This window comes from Orcinus orca, chromosome 6, assembly GCF_937001465.1.
Source record: "Orcinus orca chromosome 6, mOrcOrc1.1, whole genome shotgun sequence".
Taxonomy (NCBI): Eukaryota; Metazoa; Chordata; class Mammalia; order Artiodactyla; family Delphinidae; genus Orcinus; species Orcinus orca.
In genome coordinates this window covers 100944996-100966532 of record NC_064564.1, presented here as the reverse complement: position 1 = coordinate 100966532, position 21537 = coordinate 100944996, and the positions used below count along the sequence as shown (strand labels likewise).

The 21537-nt window shown below is 47.8% G+C and overlaps 1 protein-coding gene across 23 annotated transcripts in view; it reads right to left on the bottom strand.

The window, feature by feature from the left end:
• Positions 1 to 21537, bottom strand: part of ZNF618 (zinc finger protein 618) — a 184371-nt gene that overhangs the window by 29440 nt on the left and 133394 nt on the right. For 13 of the 23 annotated variants that reach the window (XM_033427376.2, XM_049711837.1, XM_049711822.1 and 10 more), the window contains 5 exons: positions 18183 to 18272; positions 17261 to 17296; positions 17092 to 17169; positions 9949 to 10008; positions 9318 to 9407 (listed from right to left, as the gene is read on the bottom strand). In XM_033427376.2, coding sequence (XP_033283267.1) covers positions 9318 to 9407; positions 9949 to 10008; positions 17092 to 17169; positions 17261 to 17296; positions 18183 to 18272 — 354 coding nt within the window. Of the gene's footprint in view, positions 1 to 9317; positions 9408 to 9948; positions 10009 to 10587; positions 10688 to 17091; positions 17170 to 17260; positions 17297 to 18182; positions 18273 to 21537 lie in introns of those variants that run through there. The other 10 variants (XM_012532847.3, XM_004269306.3, XM_049711827.1 and 7 more) reach the window with 4 other exon arrangements.

Genomic DNA, 21537 nt, shown 5'->3' with positions numbered 1-21537 from the left:
TGACCCATGCTTGGGGCACTTGAATTAGTCAACCCCAGCTCAAATGCATTTTCTAAAATGCTGACTCCTGAGCCTCTTTTCCTTCCAAGGCAGGCTGGCTCAGCAGTAATGATAGACGACAGAGAGGCAGAGACGTGCAGGGTCGATTGATGGGAGAGGGGAAGAGCAGAGGGCCCAGTGTCGCCCCACGGTTTTACGGGAAGGGGCTCGTGGAACTCCTGGGCACTGCCTGGGATTGACAATCTCAGGGGACAGTGCTCGACCCAACACCTGACGCTTTATTGGAAATCAGTGCAGCAGCTCCCCGGTGGGGTTAGGGGCAGCTTGTGTCACCATTTCCCACACCTCCTGCCTCCCCTGCCCGCCTTCTCTGCAGAAACTGGAGTTACTGAGAACAGGGGTGGGGGGCCCTGACCCTCAGCGGGTCTCCAGCTCGGCTGGTATCAGGCGGCAGCCTCCTGCACGCTGCCCGGAGACGTAGTTACCGGGGTGGCAAGCCCCTGAATGTGGCCACAGTGCCACCTTCTAACCTAAAGGGGAGGCAGTGGTTTCACTCAACTGCAACTCTTCCCGGAGGGCAAGAGTGGACCAGACGGCAAGAGAAGGGACCCCTCCGGGGCTGACCGGGGGCTCACGGAAGTCACCGGCACTGGGAACATCTCAAGGGCACCACCTTGCCGCAGAGCCTGGCCGGAGCCTGGGAAGGACGCTGCCCTGCTGCCTGCCTCAGGGGCAGAGGAGAGACCTTCTTACACCCCTGCTCCCAGGGCAGTGTCCATCCTGGGCACCAGACGCTGCGCCCGCGGCTCTCATAGCCAAAATAGACGGGCGCTCCTTGACCCTCCACCTCTGCCCACTCCTGGCCGGAGGAAGCCCAGGCCCGGGGACGCAGGAGTCAGGGCCTTGTTCAAGGTCACACAGGACCCGAGGCCCTGAGGTGAGCTCAGAGGACTCAGGCTGGCCCCCCTTGTCCCTCTGGGGAGGTCACTGCCTTTCCACCTCAGTAGCAGCCAGATGCCAGGAGCTGGGGATGGGGCGTCCTTTGGTCGTGGTCCCGTAAGCAAGCCCTCACCTGCCCCCCCCAAGCCCCAGGAGGAATCCCCCGGGCTCAGTCTGTGGAGAACACAGGTGTCCCCCACCACTCCTCTTCCCCGCCACCCCACTCTCCAGATTCTCACTTTCTCAATCAGGAACTGGAGACGGGTGGGTGGGGAAGGATACTTACATATGCTCCCCCTTTCTCCCCCCCTCCCTTTCAGAGTGAAAGACCTTGAAGGTCCCGGGTTCAACCGGAAGGGTGGCTCATCTCACAGTTCTCAATTGTTTTTTTCTTAGCCACGGGATAAACCTACACATCAAACTCTGAGGGAGGCGTCCAGCGTCCCATCTCTGATTTCTCCCCTGTCTCCCTGAAGTGCAGTTTGGGGACCACAGCTTGTGGTTCACTGTTTAACGGAAGCAGCCCTGAGTGTGCGGTGAGCCTGACCCACCTCTGAATCTCAAGTCTGCCACCTCCGGCTTCCGCGGTCTTGGACCCTTTACTTCCCCTCTTGGCCTCACTTTTCCCACCTCACCTCCACTGATGAGAGCAGGACACCCATCTCTGCACTACCAGCCTCACGGGGATTTTGTCAGAATCCACACAGGTCACGGAAGCACCTTGAACGGTAAACTACTCTTCAGACGTAAACAGTTATTAATGGTATTTTTTAGGAATAAGGAAACCAAGGCCCAGAATGGTTAATAAGTTTACAGCCACACAGAAAGTTAGTGCCAGGATGGGACGGGGGCTCAAGCCTGCCAGCTTCTCATGGAGGTCTTTGCACAGGCCACGTGGTCCCCTTAGGCACTAACACACCCCCGGGCACCTGGGCACAAGGGACAGAGAATTTCTGAGCAATAAACAGAGCGTGTTGCTTCCCCTCTTAGGCCTCGTCTCCACCCGCAGAATGGTTTCTAGGAGACCCTCTGGACCAGATCTTTTCATGGTCTGCGAGCCTGCTGTCAAAATCCTGGCGTTCTGTGTGGGAGAGCCCCTCCTTCCCGTGGCAGGGAGCTCAGGACACCCAAAAGCACATGATACAGTAAACCCTTGCCTGGGGCCTGCCCACTTCTTGCCCTCTCAGTCAACCCCTCTCTCTTCCAAGTTTCATGGCCTTTGCTCATGGTATCCCCTCTGCCTGGAATGTTCTTCCCTCCAGTTTCTGCCTGGATTACTACTGCTGGTCCTACACACCTCCACCTAAACATCACTTCCTCCGGAAGCCCTCCCTGATACCCCACCTGGTCATTTATCTTCCAGTCGCCTCCCTTGTTCCCTTCCAAGATCTGACTGCCACCAATGATGACCCATGGTGTGATCTTTGATCACTGTCTCTTTCCCCATTACCCTGTATGTTCCGTGGGGGTAGGGACTCTGCCACTTTGGTCCAACCACGTACTCAGTGCCTGGCACATTCCCTAACACACAGGAAGTGCTCAACAGATACTGTGGAACCAGGAATCAAAGCACGAATGGCTCAGAACCACTCAAACAGAGCACATTAAAGATGGGATGCCCAAGAGAGGGCGAAAGAAACTTCTCACATGTTATCCTCCCGCTGGTACCAAGGGTATAAGGCAGCTAGGGACAAAGAGGCTCAGAAAGGTACGGGCACCATGCCAGGGTCACAGAGGAGATCAGTGCCGAGCCAAGATAAACTTCCCAGGCTCCTAACTCATTTCACTCAACCTTTTGCTCCATCTGTTGACTTTCTCACATGGAATGTTATCAGGCTGATATTCCTACCTGGGCTCTCACTGAGAAAGGAAGAAAGCAATTCAGACTGGCAGACTGGCCTAGTAAGAAAGGTATGAGATATTTACACATAAGAGATATTAAAAATAAGACAGCACGCGGTCTCTTCTTTCTGTAAAGCTGAAAATTTAACTGGAACAGAAATTCAGAGACTATAAGGATTCAAGAAAGGTAACCATGCAGCGGAGAGGCAGGGAAGACCAGAGGATTTCCCTGAAACCTTTAACGCAGTAGAGGGGAGTGGAAACGCATTGGAGGCAAAAGGGAATAGGGTGCTCAAAGGCTAGAGGAGGGAATGCAAGGGAGAGGTGATGCAAGAGGAATATAATTTGGGAACGACTGCTCACAGATTTTCGTCTTAGAAAGAGAACTGGAGACCTTACACTTCTGGCCATGACGGTATGTATATCTGGTACAGGACTAGCCCTCCTCTAGATTCAACTGTAAAGCTGGACAAAATGCATGGAACAAGAACTTTCAGACTCTGCATGTAGATGGTACAAGACTGTGATTCATGAAAGAAGACCTGCTCTGAGCCCCAGGATCACCCCAGCTCTCTGCTAGGATAGACCCTCTGGACCACAGCACAGAGGTAGAGCTGGAAGGATGCGCTGTAATCTCACTGATCTGAGAGACAGTGATCAGAGTTCAGGGCTTCTGAGGCAGCTGGAATTGACAGGGAAGAATAACAAAGAGGAGGCAACTGTGCAAAAAAACAACTCCAGAAACGGGCAGAGGGGCCCCCTGAAGTCTCTGGCTGAACACCAAACTGTATTTGTACAGCGGGAGCCTCTGCAAAGACTGGTAACCAACAGCTGCTTGGGGCGGGGTGGGGGGTGCGGGGAGCTGACTGAAGATTCAGGGGTGGCAAAAGGCAAGGAGATGTCTGAGTTCCACCTGCCAGAGGAGAGATCTTGCTGAATACCTCCAGCATTCAGTTGAGGCCCAGAAAAGCCATGCCTCAGAAGGATTACTCTAACCCTAGAATAAGGACTGCTCTGGAACTGCCCTAACACAGCTTTAAAACAAGGCTTTGAAGTATCGAGTTGATCTGTAAGTAGATGAACTGCCTGCCAGAAGCCAGAACAAAATTCAACACTTTTTAGAAGAAGACAACAAAATCCACACACTCAGCAACACAGCATATGCAGCCACAATGTTCAGCACAGAATAAAAACTTATTTGTTAGGGGAAGTGGGAAAATGTGAGGAATAATCAAGAGAAAAAAGATCAACAGGAACATAAAGAAATGACAGGGATGATGGCGTTAGCAGCCAAGGACCTTAACACGGCTATTATAAATATGCTCAAACACTTAAAGGATAATATGAATATAATGAAAGAAACAATGTAAAAAGGAACCAAGTGGAAATTACAGAGACGAAAAATACGATAGCTGAAATGTAAAATTCATTTGATGGACATTTCTAATGAAACAAGTAAGACCGTAGAAGAAAAGATCAGTAAACTTGTACACAGGACACTAGAAATTATCCAAATTGAAACACAGAGGGAAAACAAGGCTGGAAAACCGAACAGAGCTTCAACTGATGATCTGTAAACATCATAAAACAATCCAGTATATATGCAATTAAAGTCTCAACAGGAGAAGGAAGAGATTGGGGAAGAAAAATATTGGCAGAAATACTGGCTGAAAAATTTCCAAATCTGAGGAAAAATATAAACCCACTGATCTAAGAAGCTCAGTGAACCCCAAACAGGATAAACACGAGGAAAACTGTACATCGTAATCAAATTGCTGAAAATTAGTAATACAGAGAAATATTTAAAAGCATTCAGAGAAGAGACCCATTAAATACAGAATAACAATCAGAATGATCTCTGAATTCTCATCAGAAACAACATAAGCCAGAAGATAAAGGAATGACATTTTTAAAATGCTGAAAGAAAAATATCTCAACCTAGAATTTCATATCCAAAGAAAATATCCTTCAAAAGAAAAGGTGAAATAAAAACACTTTCAATTAAGAGAATCTTTCATCAACAGACCTACAGTATGAGAAATGTTGGGCTCCCCTGGTGACGCAGTGGTTGAGAGTCCGCCTGCCGAGGCAGGGGACGCGGGTTCGTGCCCCGGTCCGGGAGGATCCCACATGCCGCGGAGCGGCTGGGCCCGTGAGCCATGGCCGCTGAGCCTGCGCATCCGGAGCCTGTGCTCCGCAACAGGAGAGGCCACAACAGTGAGAGGCCCGCGTACCGCAAAAAAAAAAAAAAAAAAAAAAAAAAAAAAATCCATGTAATTTACCACATTATCAGAATAAAAGATAAGAATCAGAATCATAGGATCATCTCAACAGATGCAGAAAAAACACCTAACACCAATTTCTGATAAAAACTTTCAGTAAATTAGAAATAGAAGGTAACTTCCTCAACTGACAAAGGGGCATCTATGAAAACCTATTTTAGCTAACATAATACTTAATGATGGAAATGATCATACTTAACGATGAAAAACTGAACCCTATGATTGGGAACTAGGCAGAGATATCCACACATTTCATTTATTCAGCATTGAACTGGAGGGTCCTAATCAGCATAATGGGGAAGAAAGAGAATAATAAAAGGAATACAGATTAGAAAAAAAGAAGTAAGGCTGTCTTTATTAGCAGATGACATCAGTATGTACAAGAAAAATTCAGATAAATTTAGAAAAAAGCTAATAGAACTAATAAGTGAATTTAACAAAGTTGCAGGATACAAATTCAATATATACAAAAATCATAGCAACAAAAACTAGAAAATAAAAAATCACAGTAGCATCAAAAAACCCCATAAAATACTTAGATATAATTTAATGAAATATGTAAAAGACCTCTGCTCTGAAAATACAAACTATTGCTGAGAGAAATTTAAATAGACCTAAACCAATGGAGAGATATACTATGTTCATGAAGTGGAAGATCGACTATTATTATGATGTCTGTTCTCCCCAGATTGGTCGATAGATTCAGTGTAATCCTAAACAAAATCCCAGTTGGATTTTTTTGTAGCAATTGGCGATAAGACTAACATTTATATTGCAAGGCAAAGTTCCTTGTTTTAAGAAAAATATTCTTAAAAATACACAAGGTTGAAAAACTGAGAGTACCTGATTTAAGACTTACAGTAAATAAGACCATGTTGGCACCAACACAGGCAAATAGATCAGTGGAACAGAAATAAACTCACACGTACTTACGCATTCAACTGATTTTCAACAAAGGTCTCAATGCAATGTCATGGAAAAAGGACAATCTTTTCAACAAATGGTGTTGGAACAACCAGTCACATGGAATAAAGTTAATCTCAAATCAAACCTCTCATCCTTCACAAAAATTAACTTAAAATGGATCAGAGACTTAAATGTAAAAGCTGAAAGTATAAAGATTCTAAAGGATAATAAAGAAGAGTATCTTCACCACCTTGAGGTAGGCAAGGATATCCTGAGTAGAACTGAGAAAACACTAACCATAAAAAAACTGATAAATTAGACTTCATTAAAATGAAAAACTGCTCATCAAAAGATACTATATGAAAATCAACAGTCACACCAAGGACTGAGAGAAAATGTCCACAAAATATATATTTGATAAAGACCCTGGATCTAGAGCGTATAAAGAACTCCTCCAATTTAACAATAAAAAGACAAACAACCCAACCGAAAAAAATGGGCAGAAGACTTAAACAGTTTCCAAAGTAAAATATACGAATGGCTAATAAGCAAATGAAAAAGTGCTCAACATCATTAGTCATCAGGAAAATACAAATTAACACCACAATGAAATACCACTACACACTCACCAGAGTAGCTTCCTACCACCAAATTGTTGGCAAGAATTTGGAGCAAGTGCAACTCCCATCTGTGGCTGGTGGGAGTGAAAGGCGCTAGTGAAAGGCGCATTTCCCAGTCATCTTGGGAAATGGTTTGTCAGTTCTTAAAAAGGTAAACATACTCTCCCCTATGACCTATCAATTCTACTCCCTGGAATTTATCCAAGAGAAATGAACACAGAAAGCCTAGTACAAGCATTTTCACTAGCAGCTTTATTCATAATAGCCTAAAACTGGAAACAATTCAAATGAACAAGCCAATGGCTCAACAAACTGTGGTACTTGCACACAAGAGAATATTGCTCAGCAGTAAAAAAAAAAAGAATGAACTGATATATACAACATGTATGAATCTTAAAAACATTTTGCTAAGTGAAAGCAGTCAGACCCCAGAGAGTACATATTATATGACTCCATTTCGTTAGACCTCCTTCCACTCAGCCTACGTCTCTCTGGATGCTCTCAGGAGACCCAGGGTCTCTCAAGGCCTGGCCCTGAGTACCACTTGATGAAGCCATCAAGTCCAGCCCCCAATTCCACACAGAACCCATGGACATACAAACATCTAGATCCAAAGGCCACTGGAGGGGCTATTTCTTGGTCAGCTTTGGAGAATCAATCCTCTGTTGCATCTAACCTAAATCTCTCACTCTGTAATTTTAAACACAGATGATCATAGAGTCCCTAGACTTCACTAATAAAGAAGAGATGCACTCAACAAACAGATGCAGAAAGACAAAGAGAGTTCACGAGAGAGAGAACAAGAAAATGAGGAACAGAGAAAGAGTAGACAGCCTTTCAGGAGAGAAGTACCTGGATGTTAGGGAAGTAATCAGGGTACAAACGAAGCACCCCTTCCTGCTGTACCATCTGACATGTGATGCAGGAGAACTTCATGGTTAAGAGTATGGGCCTGGAGGGTGCCTGTCAGGGTTCAAGCCAAGCTCCTCCTCTTATTAACTCCATGACCTTATTCAACTTGTTCCAGCAAGAGCCATTTGGGGAAAGAGCAGAAACAGCACTGAAGGTTTTCTCCAAAGGCTGAAACCCAAGTTGCAGGATGGCTTTGTAACTAACACCTGCGTAGCATCCCCTCTGGGCACCAGGCAGCGGGGCACTTGCTGCTTCCCCGGAGAGCACAGGTAAGCAGGTACCCACACACAATTGCCCCATCCCTGCCCATGGAAAGCGGGATCCCCAGAGGGGTCTGAGCCATGGAGCTCAAGCCACAGCCCTGATGCTTCAGCACCAGCACCGTGAGTGGGTCAAATGGATGGGTTAGTGCCCACCCAGTGTAAGCTGTGGCCTCTCTCCCCCACACAGGACCTGGCCACGTGGTGGGCAATAGATAACCCATACATGCTTAGCATGGGTGGCAGGAGAGGCTCCTGTAATCGCGCCACTGCAGATGCCTGCCTGAGGGTCTCCTTATACTGGAGATGACTGGAATCCAGACCCCTGGGCTGAAGAGACCTCGAGAGCTCCCACAGGTGGGAAACCTGAGCCCAGAGAAGGGAAGTGACAGGTCCGAGGTTACCCAGCAGTCAGGGGCCGAGCAGTATGAGAACCTTAGCCCAGTATTCCACCTAAGGATGGGTGCTCCCCATCTGAGGGAGACCCCTCAGTCCTGCCGCTCTGCGCAGCAGGCAGGACTTCCTGGGGAAGCTACCTCCTCCACCACCTGAGCTCTGGACACCCCTCCCTGCCCACCTGAAAGCCCTCAGGGGCCCAGGGGCCTGTGCTGCTACTGCCAGTGCTCCAGGAGGGTTGGGCCCTCTAGGCACCTTGCACCCTGATGACCTTGCATAATCCCTTCCCCTCCCTGAACCTAAACCTTCCCATCCACAGACTGTGGAGTGGGATCCCCATAGCTCTTTTGTGACAAACAAAAGCAGGGATACTCCCAAATACCTCTTAAACACCCCGTCCTACTGCCCTGCAATGTGGTTAAGCCCCACCCTGTCTGAACTTTGGCTGAGGACTGAGGGCCCTCTTAGCTCATATACCTGGGGATCTAAGGATACAGACCCCTCTGACATCCAAAAGGGAAGCTGGGAAATCAGCCGCATGGGGAGAATGGAAGGCCAGGATGTCCCTGTGGGAAGGATCCTTAGAACCCTTTCCCTCCCAGGCCAGGGGAGGAGGGAGAGATTGGGGGCCTGCCCAAGGCCACACACATGCCTGTGCCTCCACTGGGACTAATACCCGGGGCTTCTGAGGCCGGCCTGGCACTCCTTCTGACTTCTTACCCTTTCTACCTCCAAGGGCAAAGCTGTCTTGTCTAACTGACCATCCTCTAGCCTGGGTTAGGCCCTGCACTGGTTCAGACTGAAGCTGCATTACATGGTGCTGCCTTTGGGGGTGGCGACTCAGGAACCACATGATTAAGAGGTGCTTGGAAGAGGTGAGGACAAGGCTGCTGAACGACTTGGGTGAAGGATGCCCACCCTTCCTAACCCCAAATCCACATGGGCCCAGGCCTCTGAGACCACCAGGGGAGGACTCAGACTTTCCTGGCTGAAGGGTGGGGCTTTCCCTGCTCCTGCAGTCAGGTGGCCCTAGGTCAGACCTGGACACCTAGAGGCTGACCCAGAACAAGTTCACCTTTGCTTTCACCCTCCCCTGGCAAAACTCCAGAGCCTCAGCCTATGGCTGGCCCACCCTTCCCCCAACCAGAGAAGGTACTCACTGATGGGGGCGTGTAAGGCCACGTGCTCCTGGTAGGGCGTGTAGTACTTGTACTGCTTTCCGCAGAATTCACAGGTATAATTGCCGGTTTCTGTCCAAGGAGAGGAGATTGTGGGAATGGGTGCCTGTTCCCATCCAGAAGTAGCAGCTTGCTCCCTCCCCAGAAACCCCTCCTCATTCTGGGACCACCAACTAGAATCAGGAGCCCCCTTGAGTCAGACCGCCAGGGTTCAAATCCCAGCTCCTCTATTTCAAGCTGTGTGACTTTAGGCAAATCTAATAACCTCTCCGTGCCTCAGTTTTCCTATCTGTAAAATGGGGCAATGATAGGACCACCTTATAGGATTGCTGTGAGGATTAAATTTGTATGTCACATGCTTAGAACAGTACCTGGCACACGCTGTCCTCCTCCATCGCTCCACCCCCAGGCCCCGGTGCTCAGGAAATGGGTGGTGTCCTGAGTTGACCTCCAGTGCCAACCTCTTTATCAGCCCCTTTTCAAGCCTTGCCCTCTGCAATGGCCACATGTGGGTCACCTTGTCTCCAGGGTCTTCCCTGCCCCCAAACGCCCCCCACCCCCTGGCAGAAGGGGCCACGTCTTCCTCTTGGGTCCCACCGGACTTCATCTTTACCTCTCTTTTGGCACTGCCTAACTTCTTTCTTCTTAAAAATTTCTGATGTAATATTGTTCACTGGGGGAAAATTATAAAATACTGATAAATACAAATACAAAATTTTAAATATAAGAGAAACTTCAATCATCTATAATCCCCAAAAAAGAGTAGCAGCTACCCCACAGGGTGGAGCATTCACCTGGCCACTTGCCCCAGACCCCACCCGGCACTCCCATCTCATCTCTCACTGACGTCAGCCGTCTGGCTTCTACGGGCCTTGAATTAGCCGGCCCTGATCTATATGCTCTTTGTAACCTGGCGCGTTCATTCAATCAACAATATTTTGTAGACATCTTGCTCAAATCAATAAACATCGATCTCTACTGCATTTATTGGCTGCCTGGTTACCACTGGACTTTGGAATTTGCTGAGCCAGTCTCCTAAACCAGAGGACATTGAGATTGTTTCAAAATTTTTCCCTTATAAAAAAATGCTGTGATCCATACCCTCGTAGAAATTTTTGCACATCTGCTCATTATTTTTGCACACCACTGCGAAATAAAGATTATTGTTCATAATCTTTGCACATATTTCCTCAGGATAAATTAAGGGTCTGCATTTTTAAGGCTTTTGATCACCACAGCACCAACTACTTACTGAAAGACTGGGCCAATTTTCGCTCCCATCAGAAAGATCTCAAAATGACTGTTTCCATATACTGTAGCCAGCATTAAGTACTATCATCTTCTTACTGTGCCTGATAGGGAGAAATACATTGCACTGCTGGTTTTATTTTCCATTTCTTTGAGTTCTAAGGAAGCTATTTTTGAGGATTAATGAACTACAGTTTTTCTTTTGTGACTTTCCTATTTGTGTTTACAGTCAATGTTTCTACAGGCAAGTTTACCTTTTTAAAATCGCTAAGAACTCTATAGATTAAGGGCATCAACATTTCGTTCGACATGTTACAAGTATCTTTTCTCAATTGGTTTCTTAGTCTGTTTATGTTCTTTTCTTGCAATATAGAAGCTTTAAAAATTTTGGTAGCTAAATAATTTTTGTTAACTGATTCATGACCACGGTAAAGATATATTATTGCTCTTTGTAGGCTCTGAAGTTGTTAGATCAACCGTATTAATTGTATTATTCAAACTTATATAACCTTTATTTCTCTCCTTGCTCTGTCAAAGACTAAATGTTGTGATCAATCCTTCCAATTCATTGTGTTTCTGAATTTATTTTTTATATTTAGATATAATGTTGTTTGATGCAGACAGGCTCATGAGATCAAAACCTCCACTTTGAACCATATCCTTTGTTAACATGACACTATTTTCTAACACAGCAGTTCTCAAAGCGTGGTCCCTGGGCTAGTGGCAATCAGCATCGCCTGGGAACCTGTTAGAAATGCAAATTCTCGGGACTTATTCGAAACATTCTGCAAGAAAAATCCTAAGGATGGGATCCAGTAAGCTGTGTTTTAACAGGTCCTGAAGAAAATCCTGAAGTGTTAGAAAGTTAAGAACCAACACTCTTTTTTTTTTTTTTTTTTTTGCGGTACTCGGGCCTCTCACTGTTGTGGCCTCTCCCGTTGCGGAGCACAGGCTCCGGACGCGCAGGCTCAGCAGCCATGGCTCACGGGCCCAGCCGCTCCGCCGCACGTGGGATCTTCCTGGACCGGGGCATGAACCCGTGTCTCCTGCATCGGCAGGCGGACTCTCAACCACTGCGCCACCAGGAAAGCCCCACTCTAACTTTTAATTACACTGTTTTATTAGTTTGTCTGGTATTAATATTATTAGTTCTTGATAATTACTTTGTTAGATCCTTCTACTTGTTCACATGTGCCTAAAGCCGTTTCCCTAAATTTTCTTGTACTTGCATTCATCAAACAGGTACTGTGCTAAATGCTGGCACAAAATGTTGAGCAATGGTCCCTGCCTTCAAGGAACTTACAGTCTGGAAAAGGAGAAAGAAAAAGCAAATCATCACACAAATCTAAAACTGCAACCACAATGGGTAGTCTTAAGGAGACACAGTGCTATGAAAATCTTAATAGGGAATTCAATTTAGTTAAGGGAGTAGGAAAGAGCTCCATGGGAAAGAGAAGAGTAAAAGACAAGGAATTAACTAAGTATGTCTCTAATAAACCATTCTTAATTGGATTCTTTTAAGTTAACCTGAGAATCTTTGTCTTCTAATAAAGGAAATTATGCCATTTGCTTTTATTGATATTACTGACTTGGTTTTACTTGTCTTATGATTCTTTTCTTTTCATCCTATACCCTTTCTGGTTTATTCCCTTAGTTTTCAGTTGTTTGATGTATGAACTCTTTTCTTTGCCTTTCCATTATTCTCCAATATTCCAGCGTTTTCCAATATTTTCCATTGTTCTAGACAGTATATAAGATACATTTCTCTAATTTTTATAGTCAAGCACGAAATGATATTTTCATATCTATTACCATTGAGAAAGGTAGTTTAACTCAGTGCCTCTCAAACTTTAGCCTAAATAAGAATCATCTAGAAAGATTGTTACAACACAGACACCTGAGCCCCACCTTGGAGATTCTGATTCCACAGGTCTGGTGTGGGGCCTGAGAATTTACATTTTTAATAAGCTTTTAGGAGATGCTTATGCTGCTGGTCTGGGAACCACACTATAAGCAGGACTGATTTAACCTACTTTATTGTATCCTTCACCTATTCCTTCCTTCCTGGTTTTTAACATTCATTTTTAATATTTTAGAATGATCTCTTTTTTTGCATTCAATTTTATAATCAGATTTGCAACATTTTAAACTTAAACTTACTTCTAGTTTACCTGGCTTCAGTATTCACAAGTCCTCTTTTACTATGAATTAATGCCTCATAATTGAGCCCTTAAATGTGTTCAACCACTCAGTTCATTGGAGTACATCTTCAAGTAATTTTTTGAAGTTGGGTATATAGGAGAAATAGCACGTTTTTGAGCCCTTGCTTTTTTTTTTTACACATAAAACAGTTTGTCTAGATATAAAATTCTTAGATTACACCTTTTTCCCTTCAGAACTTATTCCATGATCTTTCAGCATTTAGTATTGCAGGGAAGTCCAATGCAAGTCCACCTTGAAATCATTTGTAAGTAACTTGCTTCTTTATTTCCAGGTACCTGTATAGTTTTCCCCCTTATATTTATAGTTTAAAAAGCCACTAGTATCTACCTAGTTATGGGTCCTTTTTTATTGATTCTACCTGACATATAGGTCTTCCTTTAGCTGAGCAATTTTTTCTTCTATTGTATCTTTGGAGTATTGCTTCTGTCCCACCAATTATCTGGAACAGTTTCCCCGTTCTCCATATTTATCATGTTTTCTGCTTATTAAGCTCATCTGTTCAAGTTTGTCCTTCACATTATTAATTCCATTTCTGCAGATCAACTCTGCTCTTTACTATCTACAATGTAGGCTTTAAATCTGCTCTTATATTTTCTGCTTCTCTCCAATTCTTCTCATCTCACTCCTCTCTCTTTGCTTTTCCATCTTATCTTGTTGCTTTTTCACCATACAGCTTCCTTTTTTACAGAGGTCATGCTATGGACTGAATTGTTTCCCCCCAAAATTCAGATGATGATGTCCTGTCTCCCAATGCAATGCTATTTGGAGATGGGGCCTTTGGGAAGTAATTAGGTTAGATGAAGTCATGAGGATGGCAGTGGGGTCCCTCATGATGGGATTAGTGCCCTTATAACAAGAGGCACCAGAGAGTTTGCTCTTTTTCTTCTCACCATGTGAGAGTACAGCCAGAAAGAGGGTCATTGGACCAGAACTCAATCATACTGGCACCCTGATTTTGACTTCAGCCTCCAGAACTGTGAGAAAATAAATTTCTGTTATTTAAGTCACCCAGTCTATGGTACTTTGTTATGGCAGCCTGAGTGAACTAAGACAGGTCATATTTTCTCATACTTGACTGTGGTTGCCAAACAGCATTTCCTTCTAGACTCTGTGGTAGATCATTTTCAGAGGTATATTCTTCCTCTAAGTCTCTTAAGTTCCTTTCTTGTCATGTGGAATTTTCATAGTTCCCAAGTTTTATTTTCTTATTTTTTTTTTTACCTTTCAAGTCACTCTTCCTTATCCAGGTATAAAACTCAAGTAACCTATAAATAAATCCAGATTTACACTGTTTCAATAGACTTGAACGAATTGTCCTCAATCATCCCCCCATTATCATGGTAGACCATTACCATGGGAGTAATTCTCAGATCTGCACCCGAAGAGCACGCTGACACACAGGGCCTCTTAGACCAACTCCCTCCTTCTAGCAGGATTCCTCTGCTCTGTCCTGGCTCTGGCTTCCTCCTCCTTGAGTACTTAATTCTCCAATTTGCTCAGCTGACATGGACGTGAAAGGCATACTTCCCAGCATGCCCTGCTGCCACTGTTTCTCCTCTTCCCCTGACCTATAGAGCTCTACTTGTGGGGACTAGTCCCTCCACAGTGCACTGTACCCCTACTGGCTCCCCTTATTCTGTGCCTCATCACTATCAGGGTTCTGTGGCACTGGCCAGCTTACAAAAAGTGGCAGAAGCCCAAGAAGCAGGATTCTGATCTCACAAGGCAGCTGCTGAGTGGTAACAAGGAACAGCGTCATACTCTTATAGACATCTCAGTTCCATGGCGTCAAGCTGGGAGCCAAACTCGGTCAGTTTTCTCAATGCAATTCCCTACTCCATATAATTTGTGATAATTCCTCCTGGGTCCTAGCACCGGCTGGCTGTCAGACGTAGTTACTGATATAGAGAACAAGTTTCATCTTGCTCTGTACCTTTCTGGATAATTAATAGGTACCACTTGTTTAATGCTTTCCATGTAAATGTCAAGGACTATACTAATTCCTTTACGAATATAATCTCATCTAATCTCCATGACAATCCTGAGAGGTGAGTTTTACTGTCATTACTGTGATTAAAGAGATTACAAAACTTGCAGGACGTCACACAGGCATTAAGTATAGAGCTGGGGTTCATCTTTGGGATGGCTCTAAAGCTCTCGCTCTTGACTATCTCTCAGCAACATCGCTCATTCGTTAAGCCCTAAATACGAGCCGGGTGCTGGGCTAGACACTTGACACAGGCATCCTCCAACAGCCCTGAAGAACAGATAGATGTTCTTATTCCCAATTTATACAAGAATCAAAGGACACTCAGTGGGGGTAAGTAGTTAGTAAATTGGTGATGTCAGCATTCAAACCTGGGCTTGTCTGATTCTATCGCCTATGTTGTCTGTATTCTATTTTGATAATTATGGAAGATGGAAGGGGTGGTGCTATGCTGGGACTGCTGGCAGACAACACTGAAGCAGGAGGGGGGGAGTTTCACAGATCCCAATGTCCCTGTCCTGCACTGGTCTATGAACGTCCATCATGGAACATGTCTGATTCACATCTGGGTTCTCCCACAGTCTAACTTCTGGCAGTTTTACTGTTAAGGATTTCATCACTTTCTTCACTTCAAGACTGTTATTTTTTTGTTTTAAAGATTTGTTTTGTTTTGATGTGGACCATTTTTAAAGTCTTTCTTGAATTTGTTACAGTATTGCTTCGGTTTTATGTTTTGGTTTTTTGGGTCTGAGGCATGTGAGATCTTAGTTTCCTGACCAGGGATCGAACCCACAACCCCTGCATTGGAAGGTGAAGTCTTAACCACTGCACCGCCAGGCAAGTCCCCACTTCAAGATTATTTTAACGTTACTGTTTATTGAATGTTTACCATTGCATATGACAAGTGCTGTCATACAGACATTATTTTTACATCATATTTACAGACATGATCACATCTCCAGTTTCCTGAGTGCTTTAAGAGGTAAAGAAAAGGAGAGAATCATCTCCTACGAGGAAGGAGGAAGAACACTCAGGGGCCCATCCAATGCCTTCCAAGGGCCGGGACCAAGTCCCACCCTCTGAGGCTTGTCTCTGGCTTCACTGTTCCAGCTCCCTTGACTCTCCTTCCCTAAACTTCCTCATCCATTCAATCTATGTTTGTGTGTGTATTTTCACAAGCTGCCTTAATCCTTACTGCAACAGGTAGAGCCAATAAAGATCTCTTCTTGCTGGGTAGTAAGAGAGGCACGGAAAAATAGAGAGGAAGAGGCAAGCATGCAACTTCCTGAAGGGCTGGACGGGTCTCACTTGCGAGAACCAACCTCCACCCCGACCCAAATCCACACCCCCTGCGGCAGCCAAAATGTCTTCCTAAAACACAAACCTGATCAAGTCCCTCCTCCACTGAGTAAACTCCGGCTCATTCCCCTCAGGGTGAAATCTAACTGCCTTCTTCTGGTTTTCAAGGCTCTCTAAGACCTGAACTCAGAATCGATTTGCCTTTCAGTTCCTGGAGCAAGTGCAGCTCTGCTGCCTTCATGTGGGATACAGGGGCTCATCCCTACCCTCATCCCCATGCAGAAGCCTCATGGATTCCCAAGGCTGGTCAGTTGCCTCCCAGCCCCACTGCTCCCTGGGCTTCTATGTTGTAACTACCTGCTTACTGACCTGCTGCCCCCTCCCTGTGTGAACTACCCGAGGCAGGGCCACATCTGTCTTGCTCACTGCTGTGTTCCCACAATACTCAATACCAGTGCGTTGCGAATAGGCAGGTCAAGTGCGTGGCTCCTGCTCTCAGGGGTTTACCGGGATGAGGACGGAGCGTCTGCATGTAGCTCCCCCGGAGAGCTTCATTTGCTGATAAACCCCTTCTGACAACAGTAACGACAGTATTTTCCGAGCACCTACTATGTACCAGGCACTGTGCTAATTAAGAGGTGATTTATATCCATGATCTCATTTAATCCCCCAACAAACCTGCGGGGAAGTGTCACCCTTACTCCACAGGTGAGGAGCCAAGGCTCAGGACGGCTAACACTGGGCGCCAAGCCTGTGCTACCTTCACTGCCCTGACCTGGACCCTGTGCTGTCCTGCTGCTTCTCAAAAGCAAGTCCTAAGAGTGACTGACCCATTTGACAGGTGGGCAAAGTGAGGTACAAGGAGGCCAGTGCCTCGCTGGCCAGAGCTGCAGGATTAGCAACGCTGCCCCCTTCCAGTGGTGGGACTCGCCCTGCCGCCCTCAGCCACCCCCACCTGTCTCCCCACCCAGCCCCGGCCCCAGAGAGAGGCCTGCATACTTGGCCCGATTTTCTGGAATGGTTCCGGGGGCTCCTCCTTCACCTCGTCAGTGGCCACGACACCTTGGTCGAAGGGGTCTGTGGGAGAACACACGGCCCTTAGTGCCCTGGTAACCAGGTCTCAGAGCCCAGGTTGGGACAGGGAGGTGGGCAGCCACCGAGGACTTACCTGCCCGATTCTCAGGGGCCCCTTCCACACTAAACACTGCGCCCGGGCGGGAGGCGGCAGCCGCAGAAGGAAAGAAGCAAACAGGAACCCTGTTAGTCCCTGCCCATAGCTGCCTCTGCCCAGTGCTCCCAGCCTCTGCCCCAGCGAGCTTGCCTTTGGGGCCCAGGACAGCTGCCTCAGCCACTGCGGCTGCCCAGGAAACCAAGGGCCACAGGAGGGCACATCCCTCTATTCCTCGAGGGCCCATCCCCGGGCAGGAAGACGCTTTCGGGCTGGCCTGTTTCTGGATCACCGCCAGACGCTCGAGGGACCAGGGCAGGAGAAAAAAAGGAAGAGATGGGCGCGTGGGTAAAGAAAAAGGAGGTGAGAGGAAGGATGGACCAGAGGCGACAGGTGGTGAGACCCGGCTGTCACAGCCTGACACGGGCTTGGGGTGTGGGGCCAGAGAGGGAACCCTCCAGAGGCTTTTCCAGTCCAAGACCCTATTTCTAGGATTCTTAAGATTCCAAAACTAAATTACCTAAATTTATCGTTCTAATTTCTAACTGTATAATCTAAGATGCTAAAATATCATCGATTTAAAAAATTGGTTTAATTTCACCAGAGCGTGGGAATACTCAACATGAAATCATAAAATAAATCGGTATAAAGTTGTTGATATCCGACTGATTTTGACCCTCAAAAACGGCAATTTCACTTGGGTTACCCTCATCAGAAAGACATATGGAATATGATGGGGACCTTCTCTAGCCCAGAACCCTCGGAGGTTCATCACTCCACTCGTGGCCTGCCTGCTGCCCGACCTTCCCTGGGTAGGAAGTGGGAGGGGAAGCTGTGGGTGGTCCCTGGGCCCCATAAGCAGTCCTGGAGGGGGGGTCTCTTTGCGGGACTCCGCTCCTGAGGAGTGAGGGGCCTGACTCACCATCCACTGCGTGCAGGTCTCGGTGCTCCTGGAAACAGCTGTAGTATTTGTACTTCTTCCCGCAGATGTCACACGTGTACCTGAAGTTGTCTGCGGAGGGTGGAAAGACACGTGGTTACCAGGGCTTTAGTCACTTGGGGCTGGGGAAGGTGGTATGGACCAGACTGGGCCCAACTGGTGACTCCACGGAGAATAGTTCCTGGGGTGTTAGGAGTCTTGTACACAAGGAGACCAGGGAGCCTTGAAGTGATTTTCAAAGGCACTTCCAATCCTACCCCATGCGAGCTGAGCCCCTAAGGGCCCGGATCATGACTTCCTTCGTTATGTGAGAATAACAATCACTGCGACTACAGCTTCCTGGGTGTTGGCTGTCCTGTTGGGGGCCAGGCCAGGAGCTTCCCCAGCACTCCCTCCATTCGGCCTTGCAATCGAGGGAGGAGGTAATAACCCATTTAACACTTGAGTCTACTGAGGGGCAGAAGGGACCTGCTGCCAGCCCTACAGCAAGGGGGGCCTGGGTGAGGCCCATCACGGATGGTTCTGAATGACCCTGGTTACTGGCGTTCCTATCCTGTGCAATGTCTCGGCTGGACCCGCTGACTCGCTTCTAACAGAGACAATGCAGTAAGGTGAGGAGCAAAAGAGGGCCAGGAGGCTGGTACCCTAGCCCGGGAGCGGAGAGTGATTCATCTGGACAGAGAAGGACCACGTGCCCTGACTCAGCCACGGCTTAGCGTTAAGTGATGTCATAGGAAGACTACGACTTTGGTCTTGCTCACACCGTCTCGCTCTTGCTAGCTGCCCTGCTGCAGGCTGCCTCACATAGAGACCCACTTGGCAGCCTCTGGTGAACAGCCAGTGGGGAACTGAGGCCCTCAGCCCAACAGCTTGGGAAGGATGGCTCCTGCTGACAAACATGGGAGTACGTACAGAGGCGGTCCCTTCCCCGGCTGAGCTGTGAGATAAGACCACAGCCCCGGCCTTGACTGCAGCCTCGTGAGAGACCCAGAGCCAGAGGACCAGGTGAAGCCACGGGGAAGTGTGTGACACAGCAATAAACAATGACAGGGCCTGTGTTTGGATGACCCCCTAGGCCTCTCCAAAGTCTGAGGCTGGACTCGTACAGGACAGTGCCTTTGCCACATCGGCAGCCCCTCCAACGTTTGGACTAGCAAAGACCTTGTGTGTTTGCTCCTTGGGCCGATCTAGGGATGGCTCGTCCACCCCAGCTTCCCGAGGATGCCCAGCACAGGGAGGTTGGGCGGCTTGCTCAAGGCTGTAGAGTGGGGCAGGGAATAGCCAGGATCCAGCTTCTCACTTAACTCTAAGCCACAGCTGAGTCAGGGCACATGGTCCTTCTCTGTCCGGATGAATCACTCTCCACTCCTGGGCTGGGGTACCAGCCTCCTGGCCCGTCTTTTGCTCCTTAGCACCCAAACACAGGATGTGATGTGACTGCCCCATCCCAAGGTTGCAGTGCCAGGCGATTCTGTGGGAGGGTTTCTGGCCCCCGCTTAGCTGAACTCAGGAACACAGATGGCATTAGCCAGCTCCCCGCCTCTGCCTCCACCTTTTCCATGGCACCTGCAGTCCCTGGACATGCCTGGAAGATGCAGGGCCACAGAGACGACCTGGTCTCCAGGCGAGGTACACACAGACATTCTGAGGGTGTGGGGACCAGGAAGGGTTCAGGCGTCCACCATCCTACCAGGCCCTCCCATCTCCATGCCCCTGCCCCGACCCACCACGGAGTGGCAGGGTAGAGGTGGTGGGACATGGGGAGGAGACTCTTGGTCCCGGCCTGCCTCACCCAGACTGCCAGCAAGTGACAACCCCACCTCGGGATTCAGCAACCCCATTTCCCCCCTAGTTTGGGGAGGGGGCGTGGTGGTAGATGAGCTGATTCCCAGGGCCTCTCCCAGGCTGGCAGTTCCAGGATTCCAAGCCTGGCACAGGCTTCGATCCTTCCCCATGGCCAGCAATCCAACACAGGCAACAACCTACCCCATCATGTCCCATCTGGACCGTAATCCTTCTCAGAGCTGAATACCCGGGGAACAGAGGTGGAGAAGTCAAGCCCAACTGGGGTCTGCTGGTTCCAGATGGGGTCCTGCCCCCTGAGTCCTCTCCCATACTGGTCAGCGCTGGTCGCCCCGCAGTCGCCCACCCCACGTGTCTCATCTCTGCTAACGCTGCCTCTCCTACCAGCTGGGCCATGTACGTCCGCCACCTCCAATAAAAGGTGAACCCCCAGCTTTCTGCCACTGAGAAGTGCCCCACCCTGCTCTGTCGAATCCCACGCCACATCCTGATCTATGTCTCCTCGACGTGGACAGGACCACGTGCCCGGGCCCTCCTAAGGCAGGAGCGAATTAGGACAAGAGAGTTATCCCCAAAGGAAGAAAGGCAAAATGATTTTTTGGTCAGTGAAACCACATCTTCAGAACCCCAAGAGAGTTCAGGGACTCCAGGAATCTCTGGGGAGGCAGGCTCTGGAGGCAGGCTGCCCAAGTTCAAACTCAACTCCACCACTTACAGGTGCCATTAACGTCGGGCACGTGCACTAAACTCTCTGCTCCTCGATTTTCTCAACTGTAAAACAGGACTGATATGTTCCTTCATCTCCCAGAATTGTGATAAAGAATAAGTGAGCACAACACCTAACATACGATAAATACTTCGTAAATGTTACCTAATATTATTGTTAAACAAAGGCAAGAGAGCTCGATGCGGAGTTGATCTTCTATGTTCGTAGTTGAGAGATGGGTAACTGGGTATATGCCTCTATGTATGACTGTACTATTTTTCTAACAAATAAATGAAAGGTTCCTGGACTAGAAGGTGTGAGACTTGGTTTCTATGCCCACCTCCACCCCTAAGAAGCTGCATGACTTCTCTCTGGAACTCTCTCTGGAACTCAGTATCCTCATCTGACATTCTCCACAGGACTCCACGGCCAGGTCTTGTCGCAAGGCTGGGGTGTGAGAAGGCCAGGCTGTCTGAGCAGGTGCTGCTGGCCCAGGGCAGGGCGGGGGGGCAGGACAGAACACAGAGTCCAGCAAAGCACACTGGCCGTGGGGAGTGAAGTCCGCAGAGAGGAAGGACTAAAAATACCCCCAGTCACGAAGTCCTCCACAACTAGTGAAACTCTGGGAACAGCGGAAGCCAGATGGAGCATAACGGATCATTGAGGGGCTGCTGGAGAGGCCAGGGGCTCAGAATAGCCAAAGAAGGAAAGATAAATAGGGAAGTTCCTTAACTGTGCGGCTGACCACAGGCGGGCGATGGGAGCCGGAAGAGAAGGGAGCTATTGAGGGAGAAAGAGCCCGGGGCCAGGCAGGGGCAGCGTGGGGCT